At 28.5% G+C, this 17,740-nt stretch overlaps 4 protein-coding genes across 9 annotated transcripts in view; 2 read left to right on the top strand and 2 right to left on the bottom strand.

Moving 5' to 3' along the window:
* Nucleotides 1–834: 834 nt before the first annotated feature.
* Nucleotides 835–1,991, top strand: LOC106693320 (uncharacterized). The gene is made up of 2 exons (XM_014440348.2): nucleotides 835–1,095; nucleotides 1,168–1,991. The coding sequence occupies exon 2, from the start codon at nucleotides 1,219–1,221 to the stop codon at nucleotides 1,792–1,794; it is 576 nt and encodes a 191-aa protein (XP_014295834.1). The 5' UTR covers nucleotides 835–1,095; nucleotides 1,168–1,218; the 3' UTR covers nucleotides 1,795–1,991.
* A 1,254-nt stretch (nucleotides 1,992–3,245) lies between these two features.
* Nucleotides 3,246–5,788, bottom strand: LOC103580859 (uncharacterized). Its single transcript, XM_008562766.2, has 4 exons — nucleotides 5,667–5,788; nucleotides 5,295–5,565; nucleotides 4,963–5,180; nucleotides 3,246–3,457 (listed from the first exon to the last, which is right to left on the bottom strand). Exons 1-4 carry the CDS (start codon nucleotides 5,667–5,669, stop codon nucleotides 3,341–3,343), a joined length of 609 nt encoding a protein of 202 aa, XP_008560988.2. The 5' UTR covers nucleotides 5,670–5,788; the 3' UTR covers nucleotides 3,246–3,340.
* A 1,384-nt stretch (nucleotides 5,789–7,172) lies between these two features.
* LOC103580860 (rh5-interacting protein-like) lies at nucleotides 7,173–12,207 on the top strand. 3 transcript variants are annotated; one of them, XM_053738264.1, is made up of 12 exons: nucleotides 7,173–7,312; nucleotides 7,479–7,569; nucleotides 8,678–8,926; nucleotides 9,011–9,259; nucleotides 9,332–9,577; nucleotides 9,654–9,900; nucleotides 9,975–10,223; nucleotides 10,325–10,576; nucleotides 10,838–11,086; nucleotides 11,157–11,405; nucleotides 11,476–11,886; nucleotides 11,999–12,207. In XM_053738264.1, exons 6-11 carry the CDS (start codon nucleotides 9,741–9,743, stop codon nucleotides 11,550–11,552), a joined length of 1,236 nt encoding a protein of 411 aa, XP_053594239.1. In that variant the 5' UTR covers nucleotides 7,173–7,312; nucleotides 7,479–7,569; nucleotides 8,678–8,926; nucleotides 9,011–9,259; nucleotides 9,332–9,577; nucleotides 9,654–9,740; the 3' UTR covers nucleotides 11,553–11,886; nucleotides 11,999–12,207. The 3 variants fall into 3 exon arrangements, with proteins under 3 accessions (XP_053594239.1, XP_053594238.1, XP_053594240.1); XM_053738263.1 differs by having other exon boundaries at nucleotides 7,298–7,569; XM_053738265.1 differs by having other exon boundaries at nucleotides 7,298–7,569; nucleotides 8,678–9,259.
* Nucleotides 12,208–14,781: 2,574 nt separating this feature from the next.
* The window catches only part of LOC103580861 (uncharacterized), a 30,461-nt gene continuing 27,502 nt past the window's right edge, over nucleotides 14,782–17,740 (bottom strand). For 3 of the 4 annotated variants that reach the window (XM_053738170.1, XM_008562768.3, XM_008562770.3), the window contains one exon: nucleotides 14,782–16,397. In XM_053738170.1, the coding sequence (XP_053594145.1) occupies nucleotides 16,115–16,397 (283 nt within the window). In that variant the 3' untranslated portion in view covers nucleotides 14,782–16,114. The remainder of the gene's footprint in view (nucleotides 16,398–17,740) is intronic. The other variant, XM_008562769.2, reaches the window with a different exon arrangement.

Raw genomic sequence — 17,740 nt, 5'->3', positions numbered from 1 at the left:
ATAAAAAAAAAAGAAGGACAAGTTAGTCAATTTGGATAACAAGTCAAATTTTAAATTTGTAGAAAAAAGTGTCTCATTTTCACCCGGGTTCAATTATATTTTATATTAATCAGAAATAAATTCATTTTGTTCTTAAAATCTATCAATAATTTGATTTTACTGACGCTTAGTCAGTACCAGCTGATTTACTCATATAAAAAACATACTTATTGATATATGACTAAAACGAATACAATTTTAAATTAATTTTTTGATAATAGTGATAGAAAATAAAAAAAAAACTGTGATAAATACCTGTCAATACATGTACGAATGCTGGTGAACACAAAATAACCAAAAATATACAACCCATTGATCTATTGTTTTTTTTTCATTACACTTGAATTATTAATTGAAAATTTTTTTCTCTTTAATTGTAATTATTAAGAAACTTGAAACCGGTAATTCATGAGAAATTTAGCTGCCATTTTTTATTTTTATTATCATTGTCATATTTCTTCTATTTTTCTCCACCAACTACTGACGTGGCAGAACTAGTCAACTAGTGTAACATTAAGAAGGAAAAAGAAAAAGCGACATCTGCTCAAAAAAAAACCAAGTTTTTTTTTTTTAAATTTGAAATAATAAAAATTAAACTAATAATAAATAGTGATATTAAACTAAAAATAAAAATGAAATTGATGATTGAAAAGTTAAATAAAAATTAATAATAAAAAAAAATAGATTAAAAGTATAAAACAATAATAATTATAATGCGCAGTCGGAATGCGCACTTTTAGATTTTCCAACCTTTCTTTTACACATAATCTTTAAAAAAAAAAATACATCCAGTTATCAAACAATTATAAATTTATCTTATTCCAGTTATTGGCAAATTAGCAAAATCTTATTTCTTCCGCGCATGCGCAGTATGGCGTCAGGCCCTCTATTTTTCGAACAAAGTAATGAATAACTAGAGGCTATAGTAGCGGGAGAATTTTATTAAGACCTTAGAAGTATCAGGTGAGCATATGTCTAACCTTAAGAACATATAACACGTGTGCTATTAATTACTGTGTCTTAATTATATTAAAACGACTCTTCGTAAAAAATTAGGTAATTAATGTTGTTAAATATTATTTATAAAAAATTATAAAATCATTAATATAAATAATTTTTGTTCATCAGTTTTGAAAAAAATTTTTTTCTTCAATTGTTGGTAACAATCCAAGAATAATAATGGCCACTGCTAACAGTACGAACAATCCAACCTTAATAACATGGGATATACCACGTATTAATCGATTATTAGATCCAAAAAATGATATTAATCATCAAGTATCAATACGTCATTCTAGCGGATCACGTTACAATAAATTAACATGGGAACTTGAATTATTGTTTAATCAATCATCCAGTAGATTTACTGACTGGATTTCATTTAGCTTAAGACTAGTAGACGCAAACAAAACAGTAAACGTTAAATTTAAAATATGGATTGTTAATAATAATGGCGTTAGAGTATTGATGGATAATGCTAATGATGAAGTAATTGAATTACATAACAAGGAGATTTATCCGCTTGATCGATTTATTAGAAAGGAAGATCTGTTTGCTAATTTTGATGAATACGCACCTAATGAGACTCTTACTATTGTCATTGAAATAAATGTATTACAATGTGTGACAAATCACGTTTTTTTGCCAAAGCGAGAGAGAATTAAAAGAGAAGATAAAACAGAGCCGTCTGATTATTCAAATCTTTCTAAAAAACAGTACATCCTACGTAAAATGTACAACGGAAAGAACTGTTAATTGACAATTAATTACAATAATAATATTCATCATTTCATTTCATTAATATTTTTTTATTTCTGTACTTGTAATTTTTTTTTTCATTCTGTTGATGTAATTGATCTTTAATTTATTTATTGTTTGCTAATTAATATGCAATGATTAATAATAATTAAACTATTTTATTATATCTTTTTAATGATGTAATTAATGACGTTATAAACTAAGTATTGAAAATAGAAAAATTTCTAATTTTATATGAGTTTTTTAATTTTTTATGTGAGATTCTGTTAAGAGGTTAGGAAGTGAAACTAAAATTGCAGAAAAGTTGGAGGTATTAATTTTTTGAAATAATTTTGGAGTTATGTTGAAATTTCAATTTTCCTTACAAATTGAAAATTGAAAAAAAGTTAAATTATGATGCGGGTATTAAGGTCCGAGAAAAATATTCCATTTTAAAAAGTATGACAAAATGTGTAATAACTCTTGTAATTATTACATACTAGAGTGTTTATTGGTCGCAAAATTTCATCCAAATTAATTTGAGTCAATTGATTTATTTTAATTGTCAAGTTATGGTAAAAATTTAATCAACAAATTTTATTGTTTGCTCCAAAAAAAAATAAAATCGTTCATTTCAGCCGAATTTAGTTGGTCAGCTAACGAAAATTGAGATAAATAAATTTTTTAAATTATTGAAGGCATCGTAAAAACTAATAAACTTCTCACAATTTACTGTGGTCATTGTAAATTTTACTATGCCAGCCATTTTTAATTGAATTTGTTAAATTAATTTGAATTTCCGTTAGATGGCCACTATTGTCTGGTGTAATTCTAACTCTATATAATTTTAAACGATAATAATTAAAATTCTCAAGTAACACGTACTTCAGTACGTGCTTAAGCAAGTGCTCTTGAATAATAGCCATACTTACTAGTGTCTCCTTCTACATATGTGTCTTGCGCAAGATTGTGTAGCAAGGAACTCACTGAAAAATTTTCATGATTTGCTCATGGTATTGTAGGCAAGAATATTGAAAATATTTCTATCGTGGTGAAACTGAAAATTTCTGATGCATTTCTTGCCCAAGAAACTTGCAGCAGATACTTGCGCATGGCTTGCTCAAGACGCGCGATACTCCCCATACTATTCTTTCCCCCACCAGTTTAAACTTGAGCAAGCCATGCGCAGGGTAGATTCAACATTCTTCTGGCGCCAATTATTCTTTAGAATTGAATAATAATTTCACCAAAATTTTTGGGTAAGGCTAGCATAAGACTTGCAATTCAAGTCTGCCCCAAATATCTGAAGCAAGACTCATAGGTGAATGGTAACGCTAACAACTATCGAACTTGAGAGCAAGCCTTGAAAAAAACTGCGACATGGGGTTACCATAAATTATGAAAAACATTCATATGAATGCATTAAAAGTAGATAGAACGAAAAAAATGAAAATTAATTTTTTAAATAGATAAAAAAAATAATATATTTTTGTTAAATTGATATACATATATTTATGTTGGTATAAATATTATTATTATACAGTCTTGATGATAAATATTACAATTAAAAATCATATTTATAACCATTCGCATTTATTTTAACATGAGAAACAGTATTTGACGGTGAATATGCAACGCCCAATAAATTTTGATGATTTGGTACTTGAACTTGCTCAGGAGTCTACAAACAATGGAGAAAATTAATTTATAACTAATTGAATATAAATAAATTTATATTACTCTCTTAGAATGAATTAGTAAATATTCACTATTTACTACACTATAGAAAATTCGAATTCACTCGGAGTCCCGGAGTTTTAAAAGAAACTCACTCTGCGTACGGGGTAAATAAAAAGTTTGTTTTTTCAGCGGAGTGATCTGGATTTTATGTAAATCTGTGTTCATTCCGATTTGGAGTTTTAATATTGAAATAAATTACTTTTAGGAGTGAATTGGATTCCGAACCGAAATTTCAATATTAAATTAAACTTTGAGGGAATTGAATAAATAAACAGTCGCCCGCTCCGCATTCACTGCAAATTTTTTACAACATACTGAATTTCGTTAATTTACTTTTAAAAAATACATTTCAATATTAGTATACTAAAAATAAATTTAATTATTATTAAATAACACCTATTTATTATATTAATATCTGTCCACTATATATATTTTTGTGATATATCACATAATTATTAGTTAGAATAATTTTAACTGTCGTATTGCACAGATATTTGTTACACAACTTTGTAATTAATTTTCATTCATAACCACTCACTTAATATTTTCAATTAAATTTTAACAATGAATACAAATTATAAAAATTTGTATTTGTCCTACAATATTTTTAAATGTAAGAAAATAAATAAATCCAATTTATGCAACCATCAATTAGTCACCTCAATGAATGAATTCAATAAATAAAAAAATATATATATTAGGGTGTTTAAAAAAAAAAACAATTTTTTTTTCTCGGAAACTGGTTGAAAAGTTTCATTTAGATATAAAAATACGCCTGTGAAAATTATAGCTCTAAATATTAACATAAGAGGTTCCGCATCGCACTTTTCCATTTTCCACATCTCTCTAAAAAAGAATCAGTAAAATTCACTTCAACTTAGTGAATATTCACTGGGAACCAGCTATAAGTATACCACTGGTTGAATTAGTGGTATACTTATAGTTGTAGAAATAGTGATTATCCACTGATTCCCGAAAATTTCACTGATTCATTTTTAGAGAGTAAGAATAACATGGAGTTAATTTTTTTTGCGTCTTCTGATTTTTATAACTAGCTAATTATGCATCGTAGAAAAATTCCACTTGCGTATTTTTGTAGAGAATTGAACGCTCTACAAAAAAAGTCTGTTATCATTTTTTGATAAAATCATCTTTTCAAAAATTATTGGAGCTTGAAGTCAAATTCGTAGTAAATTTCGAGATCTTTTTACTTTTCTAGCAAAACTATCGCACTTATCACAAAATGTCATAAAATCTTTTTTGTAGATAATGTTAATCCTTGCAAATTATCTTTCATAAAGTTTTTCAAAATTCCGCATTGTTTTCTAGTTATTTTCATTTTAATGTCAAGATCTTGAAATTTATCAGAACACTTTTTTTTAAGAGCTTGCCATGTATAAATTAATATATATATGAAATTTAATAATAATAAATAAATAAATATACCTGTTCAATAGAAGTTAATTGAGGTTGACGCAACGATAACATCTGTGCTAATTGATTTTGGTAATAAAAATCTGGACGTAAATAATTATTTAATTGATGTTGTTGATATTGTTGATTATTTATAAAATTTTGTTGATAAGGAATTCCTGTATCTGGCGATGCTCTCACTGGAAATTGTGGATATTGATATAACTCTGGCCGCGTTTGTTGATAATAGTCTATGTAGAAAAAAAAGAAATAGACGAAAAAGAAAAAAGAATAATAACAATTTATTTAATAGAAAATAAATAGTAGTTGTTATAATAATAATATTTTTTCAGTTTTATTTTTACCTAGTCCAGGATTTCTATAAGCTAGTGCTTGAGCAACATTAGGCAAGACCCTTTGGGCTAACAACGGATTACCGATACTTGAGCTAAACGATTGATGTGAACTTGGACCATTGAATGAATAAGACGTCTGGGTCAACCCCGGCCGGATAAAATCAAAGCTAGCATGTTGTCCTGATGTCCCTAATATATTTGACGGTTTTATTCCTAATTGACTCACAGATATAACTGATGATATTGTAATCATTAACCAATAAAATCCTATTATTTTTTTCTAAAACCCACAATAATGTATGTTATCAATGTTTTTTTGTTATTAATCACTATTAAGTTAATTTTTTTTTATTTTGCAATAAAATAGTTGATAATTGTTACCATTTTATTTGTATGTTGATATTTGTTTTCACTGATTAATTAAGGATGGAGATTATTAATTTTATGTTAGAGTTAAAAGTGTTAACAATACGAAGTGACAATGGTTTGTATAGTGAGGATAAAAATCAAACTGACAATCAAATGTTGAAATGAGATGCGATGAAAGTTATATTTATATACAATGGAAGCATTCACTTCGTGAAGATACGTGAGATGTATAAATATGTGAATAATTATTATCATTCAAACTTTCCCTCTATATATATATACTGAAAAAAAGTCGGAAGTGAATATGAATTTTATTTTAATCCGAAACCACTCAGTTTCGGAGTACCAGAGTTTTAAGAAAAAAAATCTCACCACATACGGATTAAATAATTTTTTTCGTTTTGGGGGAGTTATATGTAATATATTCTTATAGGGAATTAAGTTCTCAAAAACAAAATCTCAGAGACATAATATTATCGCGAAAAATAAATCATATATAATAACATATGGAGCATATATCAAAATTGGCTTATTAACAATATGATTTTATAACAAAACTTTAATTTTTTTCTTCAAATTCTGTCTAGAGAAGCTTGTTTTGATAACTGTGATTGTGATAATGTAGCGCCTGCAATATGTTCGAAATATAAACAACGTGTATGTAGAGAAAATCATGTACAGACACGAAAAAATAAATGCTGGGCGAATTTTGTCAAATCGATGAGATTTATATGTCCTCCCATTCTCAATGAATTAATAATGAATGTCAATGTAATGAAAATTATTTAAAGTTATCTCATAATCGATGTTTTCCAAGTAAGTTTTAATATTTTTTTGGTCAAAAAATTATGATTTCATTTTTACTCGGGAATGTAACAATAAATATTTTCAAACCATGAAATCGAAAAAACATATTAATTTTTATAAATTTATTGTATTTATCAAAAGCTATGATAAAATTAATTAAAAATCTTTTGAGCAAATTACAAAGTCATTAAAACTCATTTTTTTTTTTAATAGTTATATTTATCTGAAGGTCAATTCATTTTATGATAAAAAAATTAAAATTAATGACTTATGCCCGTTTTATATATTGTAGCAAGATTGACTTTGTGAATAAAGAAAAAAAAACTACCACCTTTCAATAAGTTGTACGAATTAAACGTAATGATTGAATTTTTTTAATCATTATTCACTCAAAAATATCCAGCAAATTTAGTAAAGAACAATTTTTTGCTTCCAAAAAAATGTGTTCCAATGAAAAGACATATTTTGAGCTTTAAGGTAATGAAATAGAGTGTAAATGTACTCATTAAAGTCATTATTTGTTTCAAATTTCTATCTAAGAAGATAATGAAAACCAATAGAACTAATGTTTCATAGAGATAATAATGTATTTAATACAGTTTTTTTCAATCAATCAGTAAGTACACTTGTATTTGAAAGTACTTTACGGTATTATACTTTGTTTCCTTAATTAAAAAAAAAAAGAAAAAGGCGTTCAATTTAAGCATAACAAAAAAATTTTAATTTCGAGAATGCAAATCAGAGCCACGTCAGAAATTTTTCGAATCTTAGTTCTTATTTTGTTAAATGCAAACACAATTTTTGGAAATAATAATAATTATTACTATCAATGTGCACAAGACAATGAAAAAGTGAGTATACTCAATAAAAAATACTAATTGTTATCATCATTCTAAGACTGATTTATTTAAATCGTATAAAATGTAATTTGACTATAAATATATGTCGGCGGTAATTAGAATACTTATTATTAACGTAATGTTTTATAAATTTCATTCTAACTTAATATCATACAAGTGCAATCCTGTCCACTCGCAACCATGCTGTATGTTAAGGAGTACGTGTGAAAAAAATAATCTCAAAAATTTAGATACATGCAAAAAACAAGGTATGTTTATGGATGATTAAGTAAAATAATACATTTAAATAGATATACAGTACAACCTGGTTATAAGTTACTGTTAGGGTAGTCAATTGAATAAATATAAGTACAATAGTAAAATAAGCTTTTACTATACTTAATCTTTCGCCCAAACACACGCATTGACAGGATTACTGTTCTGCGCAACAATGGTTACTGTTTTTTTGTCTCCGTCTAGTGAGATCTTTTGGGGATTTCCCAATTGAGGCCCAATAGGTCTCACCTAAAAGTTTCTAGTCGGGCCGTACGTCATGTAACTTTCACACCGGCAGTATTGAAAATATCAACACCAAATCATTCACACCACAACCCGGACTCAACATTTTTTACAGTGTACGTACATAGTGAGTGATCCAAACCTCACCTTGATTATTTTATAAATCATGGTGCCCAAAAAGCTCGAAAATTAGGTAATCAGTGATGGGTGAGGGCAAGTTTGTGTGAATAGCATGTCTTAAATCTGAGTGATTATAAATGGAGGGGGCCTTTTTTAGGGTATTGAGGAGAAGTTGCGTCTCACTATTTGAAGCAACCTGTTCACCAGTACAGGGAACTGATACCACGAAGGGCCTCTTCAAGTCCTCTTCAGCCAGAGTCTTTATATTTTCTGAGATGTCCAGAGTGTATGGCCCACAGAGGTATAGACTCATTGTGGCTGTTGGTTCGGCACCCACACGCGAAAAGATTTTTGATCTGATCATCGATCTTAAGGTAATACCAATAATGAGCTTATGCTTAATACTTCGTTTTCTTATATTATGATATAAAAGAAGATATTCACAGTGCGTGTATACCTGACATAGGCAAAGAAATGGCCTCCCGTAAAATGGAGATGGCATTCGATCGAGTTACATTAATTAATTAATTACTTACGTACATACTTGATTAACCTATAAAAAAAACTGCAGAAACAATTTCCTTCACGACAACCGAAAAACTTCGTTAATGGAACTTGGGTGGTGGTACCATATCGAGACGAGGGAAAAAAAGAAGGGAAGTAACTTATAGCCGAGTGACTTATAGCCAGATTGTACTATAATATTATTAGTAGTTGCAATTTTTATTTTTATTACAGTGTATGTAGGAATGTATTGTGAACGAGATGAGGATTGTGATGAAATATTGCATTCAAAGTGTTCAAATGGTAACATATGTATCTGCAGGTCTAACAATATCGAAACTAACTTTACCATATGTGCACCGCTATTGGGCGAATATTGTATAAAAAATGAGAAGTGTGCATCTGATAATTCTATTTGTATTCATAACGAATGTCAATGCAAGGCAAATTATTCACCTGTGTCTAATAATCAATGCAAACCAAGTTAGCTTATTTATTAGAAAATTGATCAAGTAATTAAATAAAACTAAGTTTTATAGATTATTATGACGTTTTTTCACGTTTTAGAGATACTAGGAAAATATTGCTCTGACGATAGTCAATGCAAAATAGTTAAATTTGCAAAGTGTTCGGCGTCTAATGCATGTAATTGTACAAATAACACTATTGAATTGAGTCCAACGTTTTGTGCACCACTTTTAGATGGGTTTTGTGAGAGCGACGATGAATGCATACGAATGAATGCTACTTGTTTTGATAATAAGTGTAAATGCAAACCTGATTTAGTTCCTGATTCTAGTACTGGCTGTAGAAAAAGTAAATTTACAATTCGATAAATATTCGATATTATTCAATAAATTTTCTATTTTTTACTTTCAAATTATCAAGCTAATTCACTGTTGTCGTGCCTACGTGATACCGATTGTATTAAATTTATTAATCATTCCGTGTGTCATTGGAATAAGTGTCGGTGCGATATACTATATTTCCCGCTGAATGAGACTGTATGTGCACCAATGTACAATCAATGTTGTTAGGAATTTGAACCATGTGTAATTACCAACTCTCTTTGCATTGATAACAAGTGTCAGTGTAAGCATAGTTATGTATACCACGAATTCAACTGCTATCCAAGTAAATTGTTTTTATAGTATATTGGTTATCAACATTAAGGAACAATTGTAAAATTATGTTCGTTAACATTTAATAGCGTATTTGGGAGAACCTTGTCTTATCCATAAAGATTGTCATAAAATAAAATTTGGAATTTGTTCAAAAGATAAAAAATGCGTTTGTGATGATAAACAAACAGTTTAATAAAACATCGTGTGGGCCAATTATAGGTGAATTTTGTTCAAAGGATGACGAATGTAAAATTTCAAACTCACAATGTATTAATAATCGATGCGAATGTAGAGATTTTTATTCACCTTTATACAATAAGCAATGTTTACCAAGTGTGTACCAAGAAAAATTCATTTCTTCCATCAGATTGAATTCAAAATAAATTATTATTATCATTTGATTACAGCTGAGTTAGGATGGAATTGTGAATATGATGACGATTGTAGAAATGTATGTAATGCAAGGTGTTCAGAGAGTAAAAAATGTACTTGTCAACTGAATCACGTTCCATTGAATAATAGGACATGTGCTCCATTACTTGGTGAATACTGTTGGAATAATGAACAATGTGTAACGAACAATTCTGTTTGTATTGACCATACATGTCGATGCAATCACGATTTCATAGAAAAATCAAACGATGAATGTATTGAAGGTAATAGCGGCTTACAAATGACCATCACTCAACGACAAATCGAGATTAACGAAAACAGTGTTCAGTCTTGGAATTATTAAATGATTTTAATTAATTTTTAGGTTGGTTCAATCAATATTGTGACAGCGACAGCGATTGCAAAATATTTATAAATTCCAAATGCTCAAGAGAATACAAAAAATGTCGTTGTAAGCATAATTATGTGAAGATTGATAAAATAGCTTGTGCTCCGTTATCAGGTGAAATTTGTCACTACATTGATGAATGTGGCTTGAATAATTCAATCTGTATTGATAACCAATGTTCATGCCAACCTCACTTTGTTCAAGACTCTCATGGTCAATGCTTACCCCGTAAGTATACATCGTGAAAAACATAAATGAAAAAAAAAAATGTTAGAAAATCCAAAAGTGCACACCTCAATCGATCATTTGATTTTTAATCATTACTTTTATTTTAATTTTTATTTTTTTTATTATGAATTTTTATTCAACTTTTAAATTATTAATTTAAATTTTTTATTTTTTGTTAAATATTTTTTTCATTCAATTTATTCGCGCTTGAGGTATGCAATATTTTTTTATTACTCAATTTTTCGTTTTTTTTCTAATAAGTCTTGTTAGGATTTCCGTGTCAACGAGACACTGACTGTAAGAAAATACGACATGCGAAATGTTCTAAAAATAAGAAATGCGATTGCGATTCAAATTATTTTGAATTCAACAGAACAACATGTGCAGCACTTATAGGCGAGTATTGTATGGAAAATAGAGATTGTTATCCCATCCACAGTGTTTGTGACCGTGAAATTTGCAGATGCGCCGATGGCTTTGTACGTCAATCTAATAACGTATGTTTGTCAAGTAAGTATATTAATTACAAATGTTGCGCTCGAAATTCGTGACATAATCATCTATTATTACCTATCATAAGGTTATTTAGGAATACTCTGTGAGAATAATGACGACTGTAGTGGTATAATGCATTCTGTATGCACGAAAAATCACCAATGTGCTTGTAATGAAAATTACATTGCATCAAATGAGACAACGTGTGCACCTTTGTTAAATGAACCATGTTCGAACGACGGAGCATGCGCAACATTAAACGCAGTTTGCCTTTACAATAAATGTCAATGCAAACATAATTACTTATCTCAGTCCGATAATAATTGCATACCAGGTTAATATGATTAGATAGATTAACATATTGGAAACAAGTTTATATTCGCATTAATTTACTATTTTTTCAGAGCATTTGAAAGGAGATTGTATTTGTGACTTAGATTGTAGCGCCATAAAACATGCAGAGTGTTCAATGGGTAAATAATGTGTTTGCATGGAAAATTATGTCTCAGTTAATGAAACTACTTGTGAACCCATAAAATACGGTCACTGTCCTGCGATAAACCCGTGCAATGTAACAGGGGATTTTTGCCGTAAAAATTGCGAATGTGGCGATTTAGTGCGTAAATATTGTTCAGAAAATCAAACATGTACCTGCAACCCAAATTACATTGAATTGAACGGTTCCTGTCAACCAATTATAGATGGTTTTTGTACTAAAGATAAAGATTGCATTCCAGATAATTCTTTTTGTTATCTGCACACATGTCAATGCAAAGATAACTCTATATCAATATCTAATGATCGATGTGAGGCAAGTAAGTACAAATATTTTCCTTTTTTATATTTGAAAACATGCATTGTATATTTTTGATTCTACATAAGTCATTGATATACTTATTGAATATGTACACATTATTTTTATTCAAGTTTCATTGGGAATGTCATGTAAATCGGATGAAGATTGTAATCTTCTGATAAACGCAAAATGCTCGAATGGTAAAACGTGTGTTTGTAATGAAAATAGTATACCACTAAATAAATTTATGTGCACAGTAATCATTGAAGGATCTTGTTTGAACAATGATCAGTGTCAAATTGAAAATTCAAGTTGTATAAATAATATATGTCAATGCAAATCCGCGTACTTACCAGCATCTAATATACATTGTTCAGAAAGTAAATAAAGTTATGAATGAAAAAAAATTTATGAATTTGTGTATAGTTTTTAACTTCCCGCTAAGAAAATCGACGATTTTCAAAAATTTCGGGAAGTTATTGTTTTCACCCCGATTTTCGAAAATCGAGTTTTCATCAGATGTCGACGTTTTGAGGTCCTAGGAAGCTATTCTATTTTCAGAATGATGTCCGAGTGTGTGTGTGTGTGTGTGTGTGTGTGTGTGTGTGTGTGTGTGTGTGTGTGTGTGTGTGTGTGTGTGTGTGTGTATGTAAACTCTTTGTAACTTTTGAACTAATAAATCGATTTGGATGGTTGAGGTGGCAATCGAAAGAGCTTATTGGCCATCAACTTTCCTGAAAATTTCACATTATTTGATTGAATAGACTCGAAAATATTTGCGAATTACGAAAAAAAAAAAAAATTTTTTTTTTTAGTTTTTTATTGATTTCTCAAAAACGACTTATGCGATCGACTTCAAAATCTAATCAGCTCTAGTACTCAATAAAACGCGTCGATTGTCACCTCAAACATCAAAATCGGATAATTCGCTCGAGAGTTATCGCAGGAGAAAGAAATGGTGAAAAACGGTTTTTTCTAAATATTTTCGAAACGACTGACGCGATCGATTTCAAATTTTAATCAGCTCTAGAATTCAATAAAACGCGCCGATTGCCACGTCAACTATCAAAATCGATTGATTAGTTCAAAAGATATCGGCGTTGAAAAGTTAAAAAAATAACATTTTATGTTATTTTTTTCGGATAAATCATAATATAACGTACTAAAATGTGCCTGATATCATACCAACTCATCTTTTTTATGGTTTCTTTTGATCATATAATGTCATCGAACTTGGTTTTTAGTTTAAATCATATTATCAACAAAAAAATCGCTCTTTGAGGTCGAAAACAGCGGGAAGTTTTGGGGCTGGCCCGCAGGGTCAACCGACGCCCAGATTTTTTTTGTTTATTCAGTGTTTACGTATAATTTTTTTAGCATCATCGCTAGATGATTGCTCTCAACGTTCAGAATGTAGAGATGCGTTACATATGGATTGCTCAATTAATAGAAAATGTATTTGCAAGCCGTTTCATATCTTATTAGCAGACAAATCATGTGGGCTACCTTTAGGTGGATTCTGTTGGCTACAAGGGCAATGTGTCACAGATAATTCTGATCATATGGACAATAGTTGTGAGTGTAAGCCTGGTTATGTAAAACTATCCTTTAGCTTATGTGTGCAATCGTCAGATTATTAAAAATGATGCTAAATTTATAAAATATTGAAAAAACAATCTATCTGCATTGATTTTCTGCAGAAATGCAAGTCAAAATTGATATTAATAAATGGTAATTTGTCCAAATTCAGTACTATATTTTATTATTCTTATAATTTATTGATACTAATTCACTAAACTATCTAACATATTGAATTAATCTATTATTATCTTACATTTACATTTACATATCAACGATTAATTACATTTTCACAGTTGTATGTAAAACAAATATCGTGTTCTATATATAAGCATATATGACACATAAATCATACATGGATCATATACGAAAATCAGCTTATGTAAAGTATATATGAGTCATATATGGTTTAGATACGGGAGTAAATGCAGCAAGCATGGGTATGACTGACAATTTTTGTGTTCACTATAGTATACACCTGAAAGTGTAAGTTATATCGAAATTAACAGTTTTAAGACATTATAAAAATTACCAACATAACTTGAGCCAGTTTGTTCCAAATAAACCGAAACTATTTTTTATAAAAAAAAATTATTCATCAAAGAATGATCCCAAGGACATCTCTGGTTCCCGCCGGATTGATTTGTTGCTTCAAGATTGTTAAATTACACTTTCTAAGAAAAACTTATTGTGCACAGCGTGAAGCTCATAAGTATAGTATGGAAACAGATTGGGAATTCCAGTCAGTGTTGTTAGACGAAATCCACCCAGATCGAATTAACCAAAGCCACATTTAAGCTCCAACATTCTTCGTTCTATCTTAGCTTCTTTTCCCTTCTTTTTCTTTATTTTCTTATCATACACTTTTTCCTCAACTTCTTGTCATGCTTCAACTTTTCTATTACAAAAAAAAAAAAAAAAAAAAAAAAGTACGATAATCTATCTCCATTCTTATCCAATAAATCAGTGGACTTATATTCTGATTAATTTGAAAATAAATTATGCATATTTATTTATTTCCTTTCATATATGTTTAAAGTACACAAATATTAAATGTCATTATAATTCATTTTATAATATAAATAATTTTTTTTTTAAACATTTCGTTATAAATTCCCACTAATAAAATTTACAATTTTATTTATTCATAAAAATATTAAATTTTTATAATTCTTTATGACTAATAAAAAATATTTCGATTCTACAATTTTATGTTAGTCAAAAATATTTATAATTTTTTATTTTTATCACAAGAAAAATAACAATATAGTTAAATTATGAATATATAAATAATATTTAATCAAATAAAAGTTGACTTAAGAAGTCACTTTTCCATAAAAAATTAAAATTTTCATTTGACAATTTAGATATTTTAGTAGTAATTTTAGTCGAATTACTGGATTTTATATAGTATAGACTTTAAGAATAATTTTAACCGCGAAGCCTGCGGTGGTTTAATTAATGCAATGGTTTAGTACTGAGTATCGAGAAGTCACCGGTTCAGTTCTATGGCAAGGTATTTTTTAAATTTTAACTAATTCGTTGTACTTGTCAAGTTTGTAAATTATTAGTATCTGTAGTTAGTTATTGCACACCTCGAACGCGAAGTAGAGAGGTAGTGCTTTATTAAATAAATTTTTAATTACAGCTTTGTAATGGCTTATAGATCTTGAAGAAATAATTATTATACTCGAGAGTAAAGTTGTGGACACGAGCCTAAGGCGAGTACGCCACACGAGAGTATAATTTTAATTCTTACAAAATGTATATAATAGTTTATGCAATTAATGCAGGAAGAAAAATTCTGAGTTGTGCGTGTGGCAGCACCATACAGACCACGTAATGAACATGTGCACATATTCCAACAAAATTTACTCTGCGCAAGCTCAATTGATCTGCACATGCGCACTATGGTTAATGCACCGCTCATAAACCGTCTAAAAATTTGTATCACGTTGATAAAGTAACGCTCATTTAAAAGTAACCTTAATAAACCACCTTCGACATGCTAAAAATTTATATCGAGTAAGATTTAAACTCCGTCCATTACCAAATTTCTTCCTGAATAAATTACATTAACTATTTTTTATGTACTAGCCGGACATCTAAATTCTCGGATGATCAAAAAATATTACAACTGGTAAATCGACTAGAACAATTTTTAAAAATTAACAGGTTGTTTACGTATCTATTACAAATATAGATTAGATGTATATTATATTTTCTATTTCCACGCTTAAATAAAAATATAAAATATACTAAAATTTTGACTAGCTTTTAATAAAAAAATATTCATTTGTAATTATAAATTTAAATATAACTTTAAGAAACTTATATGTTGATACTCGTTGAAGCTACACGTTTCTATTAAGCAAAGTTTTGAATTCAGCTAAAAATATTGTCTTCATTAACAAAAAATTTTACTGTGAAGCCTCAACAATATTTTGTTAGGTTATCATTCAAGGACCACTGAACCTTATTGAATAATGTAAAAGGTAATTCAATATATACATTGTTCCTCAGTGTTAACCCTGGTGTAGCATTTACGTAATGGATCAAATCAATATATCACTATAATAATAATAATAATAATAATAATAATAATAATAATAATAATAATAATAATAATAATAATAATATAATAATAATAATAATAATAATATTAATAATTAACGTACAAGATACATAATCTGTGCATTATTATTATCAAATTCGGCACTGCGTATACTTAAGTTACCAGGTGAACAATGAATGCCCTCACCCTCATTACTACCATTTGAACTATTGTTCGTTGTTCTTGGATGTTGCGTATAAGCAACGTTAGCCAATCCTGAATGTGTGTTATTCTGATGTAATGAACGACGTGTAGATATATTTACACCCTCTTCACAAACCTTTGTCAGTCTTCGGCTTGAAGATTGGAAGTATCCTTTCAAACGTTCTTTTGTTGGTCTGAAATAATAATAGTAAAATATTATTTATGTTATTTTTTTAATAATCACTGTAACAGTAAAAAACAATACCCGTGTAAAAAAAATGTATTCCAGAAATGTTCTAATAAGGTTCATAATACTGAATTTCCAAACTCAAAACACCTTTGAACTTTTAATTGATTATTTTAGGAACTAAAAAAAATATTTAGCTACGTTTTATGCACAATTAAATTTGAGAATTTTCCTAGTTTGAGGAACGTTAAAAAAAACTTTAAATCCAATTATGAATGTTTCTTCACCTATCACTAGTCAAGAACACGATCAAGAGTTTGAAAATTTTTTTTACTAATAAATTTTTTTAAATTCCAAAAATGATAAGCTCAAAGTTTAGAATTGTTTGGAATTTGAAGTTCACTCTTATGAAAAAATTTTTAACGACTTTTTTTAAACGGGTAATAAAAATAGCAATAATAAAATCCGAAAAAACTCTATAACATTATAAACTTTTAATCATTACATATAAACTTTTTTCTTACAACTATATTAAGATGATATCATATAAAGTAAAGTTAAAAAAAATCTATATTAAAGCCCATTATTCTATAAAAATAAATAAAAGAAAACCAAGATAAAAAAAATTAATAACTTGAGTTTGTCATTGGAGGGTAATAATTTCCCGGAGCTAATTCGCTTGCAACCACTTAAGCCGCAACGAGCGTTATTGATCCACATTGCAAGTATAAATTCAATATCACTAATCAACGATATTTAATAACTTAACTAATTACACTATTTAATTTAATGACAAATCAATTTTATTTATCAACTTTAGCGGGTCAATTAATTTTAGCATACTTTCAAACTAATTTATATAATTATTCTGGCGATAGAAGAGGCTTGGGGCGTAAAATTTTAAGTGAATGTGGAGGAAAATGTAAGTCGAAAATTGTTTCACTTAGTAGAGTAAATGGAAACAGTGCCGGTAAATAAATTAAAAGGATTTGTAATGAGTATGCATAAGAATGTGGAATATAAAGCTGGTATATATGAATCGAGATAAAAAGAATCACCTGAGATTTTATACTGAAGCTAATTTAAATAATTTGGGAAGGGAATGCCAAGTGGATGTGATCGTGAAATTTAATAATTCACAAGGTTTAAGTGGATTTTTTTTTATTTTAATTAAAAATTATTTATTTATTATTCAAATCGAGCTGTTTATTATAATTTATTTTGAATAGGGAGCTAAGTGTAACGTTTATAATTTTTAATATTACGGAATTAAATGAAGACGTGGAAATTATTTTATGTTAATGAGAAAAAAATAATATTTTATTTTAATTCGGCAATATTATTTAGACT

The sequence above is a fragment of the Microplitis demolitor genome, chromosome 4, assembly GCF_026212275.2.
Source record: "Microplitis demolitor isolate Queensland-Clemson2020A chromosome 4, iyMicDemo2.1a, whole genome shotgun sequence".
NCBI classification, from domain to species: Eukaryota; Metazoa; Arthropoda; class Insecta; order Hymenoptera; family Braconidae; genus Microplitis; species Microplitis demolitor.
Note: the sequence above shows the minus strand (reverse complement) of the source record. Positions and strands in the feature narration are given on the sequence as shown.

Coding starts and splice junctions, on each gene's coding strand:
- LOC106693320 (XM_014440348.2), top strand. CDS start 1,219: ATGGCCACTGCTAACAGTACGAACAATCCAACCTTAATAACATGGGAT.
- LOC103580859 (XM_008562766.2), bottom strand. Junction 5,181..5,294: donor TTATAGAAATCCTGGACTAG/GTAAAAATAAAA, acceptor TTTTCTACATAG/ACTATTATCAACAAACGCGG. Junction 3,458..4,962: donor AATTAACTTCTATTGAACAG/GTATATTTATTT, acceptor CATTGTTTGTAG/ACTCCTGAGCAAGTTCAAGT.
- LOC103580860 (XM_053738264.1), top strand. CDS start 9,741: ATGATAAACAAACAGTTTAATAAAACATCGTGTGGGCCAATTATAGGT. Junction 10,224..10,324: donor AAACGATGAATGTATTGAAG/GTAATAGCGGCT, acceptor ATTAATTTTTAG/GTTGGTTCAATCAATATTGT. Junction 10,577..10,837: donor TCATGGTCAATGCTTACCCC/GTAAGTATACAT, acceptor TTTTCTAATAAG/TCTTGTTAGGATTTCCGTGT.